Raw genomic sequence first — 14,640 nt, forward strand, 5'->3', positions numbered from 1 at the left:
ATTTGCAGGGCTTATACTGAGTTCAATATTGTATAACTGTATTAATTCAACTGTGAACCTAGAAACTTATAGCCACTTGTGAAAGAGGTGTATTCTTGCTCTGGAGTGTATTACTGAATATGTTAAAACTGTAATGAAATGCTTCTTCTAATCATGTAGTTATTTAAAAATTTTAAAAAACGCTTTTAAAAAAAGCAACAAAATCAAACTTAAAAAAAAAAACAAAAAACAACCTAACAATGAACCTGCCATATGACCTGGTATACCACTCCTTGGCATATACCCAAAGGACTCATCCTATTGTAGACACACTTGTACAACCATTATTTGTTGGTGCTCTTTTCACAATAGCTAAGAGATGGAAGCAAACTAAGTGCCCCTCAACTGATGAGTGATTAATGAAAATGTGGCACATTTACACAATGGTGTTTTACTCAGCAGTAAAGAAAGATGAAATAATGAAATTTGCAGGTAAATGGATGGATCTAGAAACTGTTATACTAAGTGAAGTAACACAGACTCAGAAAATAAAAACATACGCTCTCCCTTATTTGTGGCTCCTAGCACCAAATCCTTTTAAATTCCATGTCCCTTTAACAAGATGATACTGTACAGCAGTCTCTTCTGCAAGAAGTAACTACCATCATCATGACTGCAGCAGTGCCTGACTGTTAAACACTGTCACAATTGGGCTTGATGTCAGTCGTGCTCCTTCATTAAAGGAGAGGCAAGCAGGGTCACTGCACCCTCACCGGAGCATCCAGCCACTCTTCCCAGCCAACTGTGTGTAATCTGGCCCTAATCGCACATGGTCTCCTGGATTTGGGGAGGGCTAAAGTATAAAATGTGGGGAAAGCTAATAAGAGAAGGCTTGACCCGTGCTGGGTAAAGGCTTTCCAGTGTGTATACCCTCAGGTTTTTCATACACTTCAGCAACCCCTCAGTCATCTTTGTAAGTAACCTCAGTAAATTCATTGGCTCCCCAGGAAAACTTTAATTTAAACATTGGTTTGACACTAGAACCTTAAAAGGGAATAATCATTGCTCAGTATCCCCAGGAAAAGAATTCTTACAACAGATGGAAAATTTGTTAATGTTATTATGTCTCATAATTATTAAAAAAGAAAACGAGAATGTAAAACATGTTAAAAGGATATGGGAATGGAGATATTTTCCAAAATAGAAAAATTGAGAAAGCCTAAGCAAGTGATGAAGGTCTGTGTTGGTCTGTTATTATATATAAAGAGTGAGACAAAAACAATAAACTAGTTTAGTCAACTAGTTTAAGGAACAAAATATATGTCTAGTTAAGGTTTATCTGAGAACATTTCATTTTTTACCCAAGATTTATCTACATAGCACATGGTAATTAAAAGTACCAGACTGGTGGAACTAACCATATTGGATGTTTAACAGCCATACTTTGAGGCCTATACTAATGTGGTCAGAGGGACTTGAAGGACAATTTTTCCCCTTGCCCTCCAAGGTCGACTAAGTTCCAGGGGACTATGGAACATCTCTCAAAATGTCCTGTAACTGTGGTGAGACACCTGTTGTTCTCTTGTTCAGGGAGGCCATGAAGACCCCACCAGATGGACTTGAACCAGTGTCCAGTCCCATGCTTCCAAGTGAAGCCAGACATGGTTGAGCAGGACCTTTGACTTATCTTCTACATAGATGGAAGTGGTAAAAGAAAGGAGCCAGGGGCTCCTCCCAAGCCCATGTGAACCCTGAGGAACAGATTCTGAAATGACCTTAAGTGTAAATATAAATTGATTTATTCGGGCCAACTGTATAGTCTTAAACAACCAAAAAGAAAGTATAACCAAAGTGTAAAGTGATCAGTATATTTCTTTAAGAGTTCAAGGGATTATGCTTCTCCGACATTAGGCTTAAGTCCATATAAAAAGTTATTTAGACAATTATTTCTCATTGATGATTTTATTCTGAATCAGAAAGTGCTGCTCAGATATAAGATTTTAAATCTTGGTCTCCAATACCGTAGTGCTCACCTATAGCTAAGGGAGACAACCTGCTACTATTCTAAAACAATGGCCAAATTTGTTTTCTCTCCCTATCTAGAACCCTTTGAGAGGGAACTAACACTGATTCTAACCATTCCAACAGCTATCAAAATGCCTGAAAGCAAATCCCGAATCCATCACTCTTGAGTTTAGCCTCGGAAGACAAAAGAAAAATGAGGAGGAACCCAATAGAGGAATGCTGTTGGAAGCCCTTGTCAAGAAATTCCAATGGACTCTCACATGAACATTTGAAATTGGTCCTGTTCTGACCTTTTTTCTAGTTCCCTGACTAGAACTTGTAATGCCAATTACTCTTGCCTTTACTTCTCCTTTACATCTCCTATTCACCAGTCAAGGACTTTTTTTTCCCCTTACAGATAAGAGTTATGCAATTTGGGAGTCTTTTAGATAGACCCACTGAAGGGGTACCCAAGTTGACTCACCCTGCGTCCCTTTTCAGCATGGAAGAAGCCAGAACAGTCTGCATCCCAATTCCCTATCTGCAAGTTCGGTAACCTCTTCAGAGGATGGTATGCTAAGAATAGGAGGTAGGAATTTGCTAGGCAGTTAGTGTAAAAAGACCCCAAAGATTTCAATGGTAATACTTAACACCTCTACTAATTAACATGAAGTAAATTTTTATGCTTCCTCCTCAAATATGTCATTTTTTTATTTGTTGATTTTTTTGTGTATATATCATATAGAACATCCCAAACAATCTTATTCATCTATATATCCACTTCTCAAATGGCACCCTCCCATACCCCCCCCACTGGAGCCCATATACTCTGTCATCCCTGTTACTGACCACTGTGTTGTCAGCACCCCCAGCCATTCCCGAGTGCTTGTCCATCCACTGAATCTATTCAGCCTATCTAGAGATCCTTGTTTGTGTAACCGAATGTGACTAGTAATAATCAGATACACAGAGATTAGAGACACATGTGCAAACATCTAAGCGTTAGTAGCATTAAAAATGAGACTTTCTGTAGGAAACAGCATTATTTTAAAATGAAATGGAGATCTTTTTTAAAGATTAAAAATTCATTCAATTCTATGTCTTACAAGTTAATACTGAGTTCAATATGGTATAACTGTATTAATTAAACTGTGAACTTAAAAATTTACAGCCACTTTTGAAAGAGATGTATCCCTGCTCTGGAAATTGTTATTGAATATGTTAAAGCTGTAATGAAGTGCTTCTTCTAATCATGTGGTTATTTAAAAAAAAAGACCCCAAAGAAAAGTAGCCAGTTTCTTAGCTAAAAGTCACAATGTCCTTGGGCCTCTTGGCAACATACTCCATTCCAAAGGCCAAAATTGTCGAAAGTATTTCGGAGCTCTTATCTAAAGATTTTAGGGTTACCTTTTCAGAGAGGGGAATGTTAGAGTAGCAAAAAGAAGAAAGAGTACATGAAGTTATCAGAAAAAAGTGATGGGGTGATGTGGGAGGAGTTGGAGGGGAGGGAGTGGGCATGGATTTGATCAAAACACCTTATATGTTTATATGCCTGTATGAAATTCTCAATAAATTATTTTATACATATATATAAATAATCATTTCAGTAGCCTTCAACTTTTTTTCATAAAGTATCTTTTGATAACATGAAAAAGTTAACTTAGAGATGAGTCACAAAAAATTTTTCTGTAACAAATGCCTGTTACCAACTGTCTTTTAAAGGAACTCAGAATCAATGTACTAAATAAAAAATTAAAATTAAAAACATTGAAACAGAAGCAGTATAGCTGCCAATCTCTATAGGTGATATGATAGTTTACTGATAAAATCCAAGGCAATGAACTTGGTTAACCATGATTAAACCTACTATGAAAATTCAATACAGTGAAATACACAAAAATTCAATAAAAAATTTAAAAAAGGAAAATTCAAAAAAGTTACCAGACAGAGGTAAAACACACGAAAATCAATTGCCTTTCACAAAGACTGGCAAAATACAATGAAAAACAACTTATTTAAAAAGAAAAATAATAATAAACTCATGGAGAAATATCAAGTGTAAACTATGGAAACTTTGTTCAAGGGGAAAGAAGTATGAATAACTGAGAAGATAAGCCATAGCAGGAAAACCCAAGACCTTCACCCATCAATTCTCCCCAGCAAGCTGGAGACTCCACTCAACCCCTTTTAAAGTCACAGTGAAGCTTTTGTATTTTTCTAATGGGACATGGACAAGCATTTTCTTTAAGACATATAGGGAAATGAACACACATGAATATTCAAAAGAATGCACTTTTTTTTTTTTGTTATTTTAGACAGGGTTTCCCTGCAGCCACAGCTGGCTTGGAACTCACTATGTAGATCAGACTGGCCTTTATCTCACAGAGATCCACCTTCCTCTGCCTCTTAAGTACTGGGATTAAAGCCTGCACAACCACATTTGGCTAGGAACTCATATTCATATAAGAGGGGCGGATAAGAGAGTTCCATTTCCAGACACGAAAATGTATTTAGAGCTCCAATTTAAAAACAGCATGTAAAGATATAAAGGTACATAGTAAGATATGTGTGTGTGTGTGTGTGTGTGTGTGTGTGTGTGTACTTAGTCTTGTTCCTTATTTTTAGCCTTTTAGCCCAAAGTAGTTTCCAGATTCATTTTTAAAACAGTTCTTTTTATTATTACTATATTTTATCTTTTTTTTTTAATGTGTATGAGTGTATTGCCCACTTGTATACAAGTGCACCCATGTCATTCAATACCCATGGAGATCTGAAGGGTGTCAGATCCCTTGGAACTTGAGTCAGGATAGTTGTTAAGCTGCCATGTGGGTGCTGGGAACTGAACTTGGGTCTTCTGCAATAGCATCCAGTGCTCTTAATTGCTGAGTCATCTCTACAGCCCCAAAGCCTAAAAGCTAGGATCGAACTGATGGTCAATCCAAGTTCTATCATTTATCAGTCATGTGAGCTTGGGTGGGGTACTCAACTTATATCTACAATTCAGTTCCTTTATGCTTAAAATAGAGATATAGGTAGAATAAACCTTGATGGAAATGCTTGAGACTAAAAGTGCTACAGATTTTGGAGCTTTTCATATTTGCAACATTCATACAGTCTACCAATAAGGTATCCCTATTCTGAAAACCCCAAATCTGGAACTCTCTTAAGTGTTACTCAAGTACTCAAAGTGTTTCATATACTACAGTGCTTCTTGAATTTGGGGTATTCAGTTAAGAATGCTTGATCTGTAATCATTATTAACATATATTCTTCATGAGTTGTTAAAAGGTGACATGAGATAAGCCATAAATCTATTTGATCCAGTATAAAGCATATGATAATGATTTATTATAAGCAAGACTAATATTGAACATTATTAAATATTATATATTAAATAAGAGTAAAAATTAAGTTTGAAGCCTTTCAACTCTAAAATTTTACTTTATTATATTGAAAAACATTGTACTCACCAGAATATGGGGCTTTCACCTGGTTCTTTTACTTTGTAGTATTCTTTGTCTTGTGGCAAGACTTTGGTTAATCCAAAATCTCCAATTTTAACTCGGTTCTCATTTTCCACCAATATATTTCTTGTTGCTAGGTCTCTGTGGATATACCTTTTTGTACCAAGATACTCCATACCCTATGGATAAAATAGCATTTCTTTCAGTTAGCTGTATAAACATAACATGTGGCTGTGTTCCTATGAATTCCCTTTATTAGCTACAGAAAAGTCTGTAACTTTAAATTATTTTACCATGCTTACTTCTTCCACAACAAATAGCTAGGATAATTGGTACCTTGCATATCTGAGATGTGTACTGCAGAAGTTTTTTGTGATCGATCCGTTCTTTATGTTTTTGGAGATAGTCCCGTAAACTTCCATATGGCAAATATTCCATAATTAATCTTAGGTTACGCCGACCTTTTAACATATGAATGGAACATAATGTTTTACTTTGCTCTATTTTACTGGTTAAATACTAGGAGATTTAAGTATAAGCAAAATCTGGGTCTAAGGTGATAAAACCCTATTACAAAGTAAAGGTGATACTGTAGTTAGGAACACAGGCTTTTCAATCCAAAAGTTTTTAAAAAGATGCTTTAGTCATTAACTCTCTATTCAAGTTCAAATAATCTGATAATAAAACTTTTTCTCTCATTTATAACAAAAGTATCTAATAGAAAATTTTTGACAGACTGTACAAGAAAATAATTTGTTTAAAAATAACACTTTTGTTAAGCTTAAGGAAGAGGTGAGGAAAATGATTAATCAACCTGCCAAAATCTTCATGTAGTTATAGCCCACAAACTCCTCGCACACTCTCCAGGCAAAGAATGCATGTCTCTGGGCACTGGCTAATCTTGGGCATTGTATATTTCAACTACTCAGGATGTCAAAGACATACCTTGAAATTAAAATAGGTTTCAACAGGCAACTTACCAGCACTGTAGCATACTCCCTTGTACTTTACAATGTTGTCATGCTGCAAGGATTTCAGGATTTCAATTTCCCTTTCAAAATCCCTGAGGTGCTCTTCCGTGCTGTGCTGTAGCTTTTTAACAGCCACCACCTCTCCAGTGTTGTCTTGTAGGGGGTCATAGCGGCACATCTCCACACTCCCAAAGTTACCCTAAACATGTTACATTAGGATGGAAGTCAAAAGGTTTTCAAAGAAAATTACTAGTAAATTCTAATTCTATGAGAAATACTGATAGTGAGAATTAGGAGACAACATTCTAAGTCTATCCTAGGCAACTTTCAGATCAGAACAGAAAAGGAAATATTTAAACAGCTAGGTAGTATACCTATATATTTTTCAAAACTTCTTTAAAAGGAATTACAGACTGAAGTACATAGTATACTTTAAAAACATTATTTTAGGGGTTGGGGGTTTATTGCAGTGGTAGACCACTTGCTTAGCAAGCACAAGGCCCTGGGTTCGGTCCTCAGCTCTGGAAAAGAAAAAACAAAACCAAGATTAAGTTGGGCGGGTTGGTGCACTCCTTTAATCCCAGTACTCAGGAGGCAGAGGCAGGTAGATCTCTATGAGATCCAGGCCAGCTTGCTCTACATAGCAAGTTCTAGGCCATCTGGAGCCACAGGGCGAATCTATCTCAAACACCAAAAAGAGTTAAAAAAAATCTTTAAACAAATGATGAAAATCAATTATTAAGAAAGACTAAGACATGCTATAAGATTCCTGAATTCCTATAACTAACTTCCAAGAAGAATGTCACTCTATCACAATGCATCCTTTGACATTCAGTAAATAAAGGATGCTATGAACTGACTATGTGTGCCCCTGAAATATATTCAATGAAGCCCTAATCTCTAATGTGACTGTATATGAACAGTACCCCCTATACAGTGACAAAGATTCAAGGGTCCTAAGGGTGGCACTCTAATGCAATATGGCTGATACCCTTATAAGAACAATAAACACCAGAACTTTCTCTTCAAAAGGAAGTCATCTGAAACCATGAAAAGGTCTTCACTAGAAAGCAAACCCTGCTAGAACACCGATCCTAGACTTTTCAGTGCCCAAAACTATGAAAATAAATATTATGTAAGCCAGCCAGACTATGGTATCTTGTTATATAGAAAAATACACACTAGCTGGGCATGGTGGCGCACGCCTTTAATCCCAGCACTCGGGAGGCAGAGGCAGGCGGCTCTCTGAGTTCAAGGCCAGCCTGGTCTACATAGTGAGTTCCAGGACAGCTGGGGCTACAGGGAGACCCTGTCTCAAAAAGACCAAAAAAGAAAAAAAAAATACCATACAAACTAATATTCTACTTTACTTAAGAAGGTCTATGGGGAATATTCCTATGTTTGTTTGTTTGGTTGTTTTTTTTCTCTCTATTTTTGAGACAGGGTTTCCCTGTGGCCACAGCTGGCCTGGAACTCATTATGTAGACCAAACTGGTCTCAATATCATAGAGATCTGAGCTTGCCTCTGGGATTAAAGGCATGTGCCACCACATCTGGCTACACTCAGGATTTTGACAAGGGTTCTGGGGACTGAACTCTTGTCCTCTCACTTTATTGAGTCAGCTCAAAACTGGGACTCTTGAGTCAGACATACTAGAGCCAGAATCTTGGTCCACTGCTTACTGTGACCATAAGCAATGCAATTCCCTCTCTGAACACCAAAGCTCTGCCTTCTTCTCAACAAAATGTCATCTTATATTGCTGTTTCAGCTATTATTCCAAAGCATACCTTAAAAAACAAAAGTGGGAATTCAGAGTTTTATTCTTTTCCAATAATTTAAAGATTTATTTTTAATTATGTGTGCCTGTGAGACCAGGTGCAGCAGAGGCCAGAGACATCAGATACCCATGGAGCTGGAGTTACAGGTGGTTGTGAGCCACCCAGTGTGGGTGCTGGAAACCAAAATCTGGTCCTCTGTAAGAGAAGTATGTGTTCCTAATTGTTGAGCCATTTCTCCATTTTCCACTGTCACAGTCTTTGAAAATATAACTTTAAAATTTTTTTTTAATTTTTTGATTTATTTTTACGTGTATGAGTGTATTGCCTGCATGTATGTAAGTGCACCCATATCATACAATGCCCACAGAGGACAGAAGAGGGCATCAGAGCCCCTGGAATTGGAGTTACAGATGGTTGTTAGCTGCCATGTGGGTGCTGGGATACGAACCTGAGTCTTCTTGTGTATGGGGGGAGATGCATTTATGCTAGTGTGCTTGTGGAGGTCAGAGGACAACTTCTAAGAATCAGTTCTTTCCTTCCACCACGGGAGTTCTGAGGACTGAACCCAGGTCATCAGGCTTGGTGGCAAGCACCATATGCTAAGCCATCTCACCAGCTGGCCAGATGCTTTTTTAAATATTATTTTTTAGAAGACTTAATTTTTATTCATGTGTCTAAGTATGCACACGTGTGCAGGTACCCACAGAGGCCAAAAGAGGGCACTGGATCTCATGGAGTTGGAGGCAGCTGTAAGCTACCTGAAATGGGTACTAGGAACCAAATTCTAGTCCTCTGCAACAGCAGCAAGCACTCTTAACTGCTGAGCTGTCTCTCCAGCCCTGATTTTTAATTCTTATATATTGTCACACGAATGCACTAACTGCTTGAACTGGAAACAACATACTAAGAATATACTCATGTCATTGCAATCATATTCATAAATATTGGTGTACATCTCAATTAATGATATCTTAAGAATTTCCTTTTCAAAAGATATGGATATTTCAAAGGTTCTTGATACCGACTGCATCAGAATTCTTTAGAAAGGGTTACCAATTTATAGTCTAATAAAAAAATGAGAAAGTGTTTTTTTTGTTTGTTTTTTTTTTTTTTTTTTTTTTTTTTTTTTTTTTTTTTTTGTGTGTGTGTGTGTGTGTGTGTGTGTGTTTGAGATAGGGTCTCCTGTAGCTACGGCTGGCCTGCAACTATGTAGACCAGGCTGGCCTTGAAGTGACAGAGATCTGCCTGCCTCTGCCTCCAGGTGCCACCATGCCTGGCTTTTTTTTTTTTGTTGTTGTTGTTGTTTTTTGAGGCAGGATTTCATGTAGCTCAAGCTGGCCTCAAATGGGCTATGCAGCTGAGGCTGACTTTGAATGTCTGATCCTCCTGCCTCTACCTCCTAAGTTCTGGGGTTACAGGCAAACACCATCATGGCCAGCTGAAAGTGTCAATTTTATGACATCTATGTCAACAGTGGCCATTATGATTTTTCTATAACTTGTCAAATTGAGTGGTAAATATTAAGTGTATTGTTTTAATTTAGAGTACCTAAAATTTCAACCAGAAAACTATGTAGGACAATGCTGAGAGCAAAGAGAAAGAATTGGGGATAGGAAACCAAAGAGGAATAGAATGAGATCAAACAAGAAAGTGTAAGAGAAAATAAAAGAATTATTGGCAAAAAGGGATCCTAATACCTACCCAGTATTAGAAGTTAGTTTGCAATGGAGATTAGAGATAATAAACATTTTTAAAATTTTTCTGTGTAGTAGATGCAAGTGCACACACTAATGTATGCACATGTGGAGACCAGAGGTCAGGGATGGGTGTCTTCCTCTAATTTTCTCCATGTTATTTTCTGAAACATGGTCTTTTACTGAAACCGGAACTTACTGATTGGCTAGACTGGCTGGCTGGCCAGCAAGCCCCCAGAATCTTCCTGTCACTGCCTCCCAGCTCTGGGATTACAGGCATGTATAATCACCCTAATTTTTCACATTAGTGCTGGGATTTTAACTCAGGCTCTTCATGCTCATGCAGCAAGCACTCCACCCACTGAACCATCTTCCCAACCCCAAGCATTTTTCTTCTCATAGCAATTGGAGAACTCATTTTTTTTTCTTATAGCAATTGGAGAGATGGAAGCACAAACAAACAAAGATGCAGAACTGAACTGTTTCTATTCTAGAAATGAAAGGTAAAGTGAAGCAGGTAACAGAGGGAAAGGAAGGCGATATCATTGTGTCTAATGATGAGAGCAGGGTTTAAACAGCCTTCCAGGGATACACCACTCTAAGGCAGGAGAGAGCTGAATCTAGGAGTTAGATAATAGGCTTTGAGAAGAAAGTATCAAATTCACAAGGCAGAGGTGGTGGATGACGACAAGGAAACAGTTTTCCAGACAGCTGGTCAGTTACTCATATGAACTCACAACGATGACAGCATGCACAAGGCCCACATAAGCTCAAGCCAAACAAAATCCCAGGATAGACATGGGGAAGTGAGGAAGTATTATAAAATAGAGTACACAAAATTGGGCAGGGGTAGTAAGAAGGGTGCAGATAGGGGCACGGACTCTAAGATCAAAATATATTGTATGAAATCTGCAAAAACTCAACTAAAAAAATAGGCCTATGATGGGAAGAGTTAAAAGACAAAAAGTTTTAAAATAGAAAGCAGGATTTCAGGGTCTAAAATGTTGTAATTAAAGTTATTTTAGGGATTACAGACTTCAGAGTGAAGTCACTTAATAGAGATATAGGTTTGGGATAGAGAAAGCAAAGAATTTTAAAAAGCATTGACATTTCTTATGTCTTAATGCCCTAATATATGATATGCAAAAACAAAAAGTTTTTAGACAATGATGGTGTGATGGAAGCACACTCACACGAAATCAATTACACATGTAGGATAGTGGAAGGGGCCCAGAAGGAGTAGGAGGCAATGGCACTTACCTCATACCTGCTTCTATTTTGCTGTGTGACTAGAGACAAGGTGTTTCACTTCCCTTTATTTTTATTTTTGTCATTGTAAAACGAAAAAATTACTTTCACATCTAAAGTATAATTTCCAAAACTGTTGCAAAGAACACTTTCTATGAGATGTCAATAGATAAAAGAGGAGACATTGAAAAGATTTCTATGATCTGAAAAATTCTGAATATACTGTATATTGTCAAGAAATGATCAATATGGCAAGAATGGTAAGGTGTCATATGTGATTACATTATAAACCCTATGGTTTCTGCCTTGGGTGTCTGCTCTAAGCTGCCATGTTGTGAGGCAGCCCAGTGGAGAGGCCCACATAAGCCTGAAAGTACATGAACGAGCTTAGATGCAGATCTTCCAGTCAAGCTTTTAGACTGAACTGTGATCCAAAGCAACCTAGGTAAATAGTTTCCAGATTTCAACTCAAGGAAACTGGGGATAAAAGATTTGTTTTTTGTTGTTTTAGGGTAATTTGTACACAGCAACAGATAATGAATATTCCTATTATCTGGACTCTTTTTTTCATTGGTTATCCTTCAAATGTTCCTAAGAGTATTAAAAAAAAAGAATAACAGCAAAGTATTAATATAGTTAGGCCAATGTTTTAAGGTTTAGCGCTAGGAATGCTCAATGGAATATTTAATTTAGTTTCAAAGCCTAAGTGAGGCCTTAATATTATATCTATGCCAAAATTCAGTTCATAATGAGATATGGTAAGAATCCTACATAAGCAAACATAAGGAGAGGGAGCTTCCCACTATGATTAAGTCTGCCAAGCACTGAGTCTTTTCTCATCTTTACATTATTAAGGCCATACATGTCATGTGACCTTTTAATGAGACTTGTTCATGAACATGGTGCATTCAATGCCCTAATAATGAGATTATTTCCCCAAGACAAATAAAGTCAGAAAGGCAGATAAAACATTTAATGTTCCCTTCTCTATTTTACTAACTTACTATAAACCACAAACTCCCCCTTCCAAATTAGGAGACCCACGGTCAAATCAATTTGAACACTGACTAATTTATCCTCTATCCCTTTGAAGATGTTGAATGCATATTACATGTTAAAAGATCTGAAGTAGTCTTCAGTAAAGAGTTATTACTTAACACATTCCTCTAATATCTGACAACTAAGCATTTTTTTAATCTACAAATACCCCCTTAGAATTTTTGTGGAAACTAGATTTTAGAGACTATAGTCAACAGTCTTTTTTGTCTCAGATAAAATGACATATAATACTCTACTTGAAAAACTTATGACAGTTTACCTTGCCGAGTTGCTGTAGAAATTTCAAATGTCTCTCCTCAAACTGTGTAGGGTCTCTGTCTTCAAAAGCACCAGAAAATCCTAGGGCACCTATTCTCATGTTTGGTAGCATGTCATTTTCTGTTAATAGTTCATAATCTATACAAATAAAGAATAACACTATCTTAAATTGGCAAACACATTCTCTGGGTACAACTGATAAAAATTCAAGCTGATAAACAAAATGAGATAGAAATACCACACAGGGAAACTCAAAATTATTTAGATTATGTCAATGGGAGCCTTTAATTATTACCCATAATCTGATAGGCTATCAAGAAAGATTCTGCAAAGGATAAATTATTTTCCAAACAGGGAGTTTTAGTATTCACAAAGTAGGTTAGATTCTGAATTCCCTTGGGAGTAATACTGCCTTTGATTGACCCATTGATTTAGTTCAGTGTTGGAAAGGAGTTCAGTGTTAGAAAGAAAAATAAATCTAGTTCATGTTTGGAAAAATCAATCAATTACAAAATAAATGAGAACTAGGAAAAACAAAAAGGATTGCTGTTAAGAACTCAATTAGCCAAGTAAACATGCTTTTCATTAACTGGCAAACTAAACTAGGATTGTTCTAATACTCTTGGAAATAAACATGCAATAAATTTTGTGTTTAATTTTTACTGTTCAAACAATTAAACAAACAAGTAAAATCAGATTCCTGGAGGAAAAAGCCCTTAAAACATAAAAGTCGATTCAATCAAGGAGAGTAGAATGTGTAAAAAGCACAGAGTCATATGAATATAAGAAATTAAGAGGGGCCCTATGACATCAAAGAATTTATTAGATTGAATTACAAAATTAGAAAATGTTAAAAAAAATACAGCAAAGGTAGAAAGACAGTCATCAATGAGATGACTTCATCAATACCTACCCGGAGTAAACAAACTGTTAAGATCTCGTATGATGGCTCTGAAAGAAGGCCTGAAATCTGGTTCATAATCCATGCAATTATTTATAAGGTTTGCTAATTCTGTCCACTTTGGTGCAGGAAGCTGATGCTTATCTTCATAAAACTGTAGCTTCTATAATTAAAAAAATCAAATGCTAAGAATAAATTTTATAATGCTATATCAACTTTCTTTTTACAATTAGATTGGCTAAGAAACATTAAATCATGTAAAAGAAATTTGAAAGCTCACAGACAGCAACTCTAAGTTCAGAGTCTGTATGAACTTACTCTTTGAGAATCCAGAGCACTTAGAGGCTTATCTCCTCCACTGCAAATTTCCCACAGAGTGGTACCAAAACTCCATTTGTCTGTTGCCAGATTTAGATTTTTGGGATTTTCAATACATTCAGGTGGTACCCAAGGTATTCTCTCCTGAAGAACTTTTAAATGATAGGAACAAAGTATAGTTAAATAATCTCCACAAAACCATTATTTTATATGCAAATAGTTTTCCTCATTTGAATAATCATCTTTTTTGTAGTTATAGGGGACCAATCTGCCTCATGTTTGCATACACAGTTAGAAATGATCCTTGTGATCACCTAATTTAGTAGCTCAGCTTTAACCATAACAATATTAAGATCCACAAAGATGGAGTAATTAGCCCAAAATTACACAGTTTGTTAACAGTATGGTCAGAATTAGTATCCTGTGTAATGAATTTTAAATCAACTAAACTTCTTTCCTGCCCCTCCCATTAGTTCTGTCTCTCTCCCACAAAAACAACAAAACAAAAATAAAACACTTCCAACATCTGTCCTAAAACTGCCTCTCAATATTTAAGAAAAAATTTACAATATGTAAGTAGTACAAGTAATGTTGCATCATTGGTAGGTATTAGTAGCAGTGGGCACTGTGACTTGCAGTTAAAAAAGGTCCAACAGGCATTATCATTGCAGACAAATGATTAAACTGCTCCAACATATTCTAGGTATGGAATTGACATATTTGGTAATGTTCTGATAATGGAATTTCCCAAGTGAAGTTTCTGTGGTTCATGACTCTACCACAAAGATAGTATTTAGGAAGGAAGAAGTATAAATCCACCTTCTAAGATTTTGACACGGAGAAATAGGTAAGAAAATACAGGATAATCTGTTCCATTTTTTGGGTACATTTTCACAGAGCAATACAGGTATTTTTTATATATAACAAAGAGATTAAGAAGGACATTGGGGTTCCTCTCTCCTTT

At 36.5% G+C, this 14,640-nt stretch overlaps 1 protein-coding gene across 3 annotated transcripts in view; it reads right to left on the reverse strand.

The window, feature by feature from the left end:
- Positions 1-14,640, reverse strand: part of Jak2 (Janus kinase 2) — a 109,790-nt gene that overhangs the window by 13,781 nt on the left and 81,369 nt on the right. For all 3 annotated transcript variants that reach the window (XM_029567631.1, XM_029567632.1, XM_008841657.3), the window contains 6 exons: positions 13,677-13,828; positions 13,371-13,521; positions 12,459-12,595; positions 6,428-6,617; positions 5,784-5,908; positions 5,454-5,626 (listed from right to left, as the gene is read on the reverse strand). In XM_029567631.1, the coding sequence (XP_029423491.1) occupies positions 5,454-5,626; positions 5,784-5,908; positions 6,428-6,617; positions 12,459-12,595; positions 13,371-13,521; positions 13,677-13,828 (928 nt within the window). The remainder of the gene's footprint in view (positions 1-5,453; positions 5,627-5,783; positions 5,909-6,427; positions 6,618-12,458; positions 12,596-13,370; positions 13,522-13,676; positions 13,829-14,640) is intronic.

This window comes from Nannospalax galili, unplaced genomic scaffold (genome assembly GCF_000622305.1).
Source record: "Nannospalax galili isolate Female #2095 unplaced genomic scaffold, S.galili_v1.0 scaffold241, whole genome shotgun sequence".
Lineage (NCBI taxonomy): Eukaryota > Metazoa > Chordata > Mammalia > Rodentia > Spalacidae > Nannospalax > Nannospalax galili.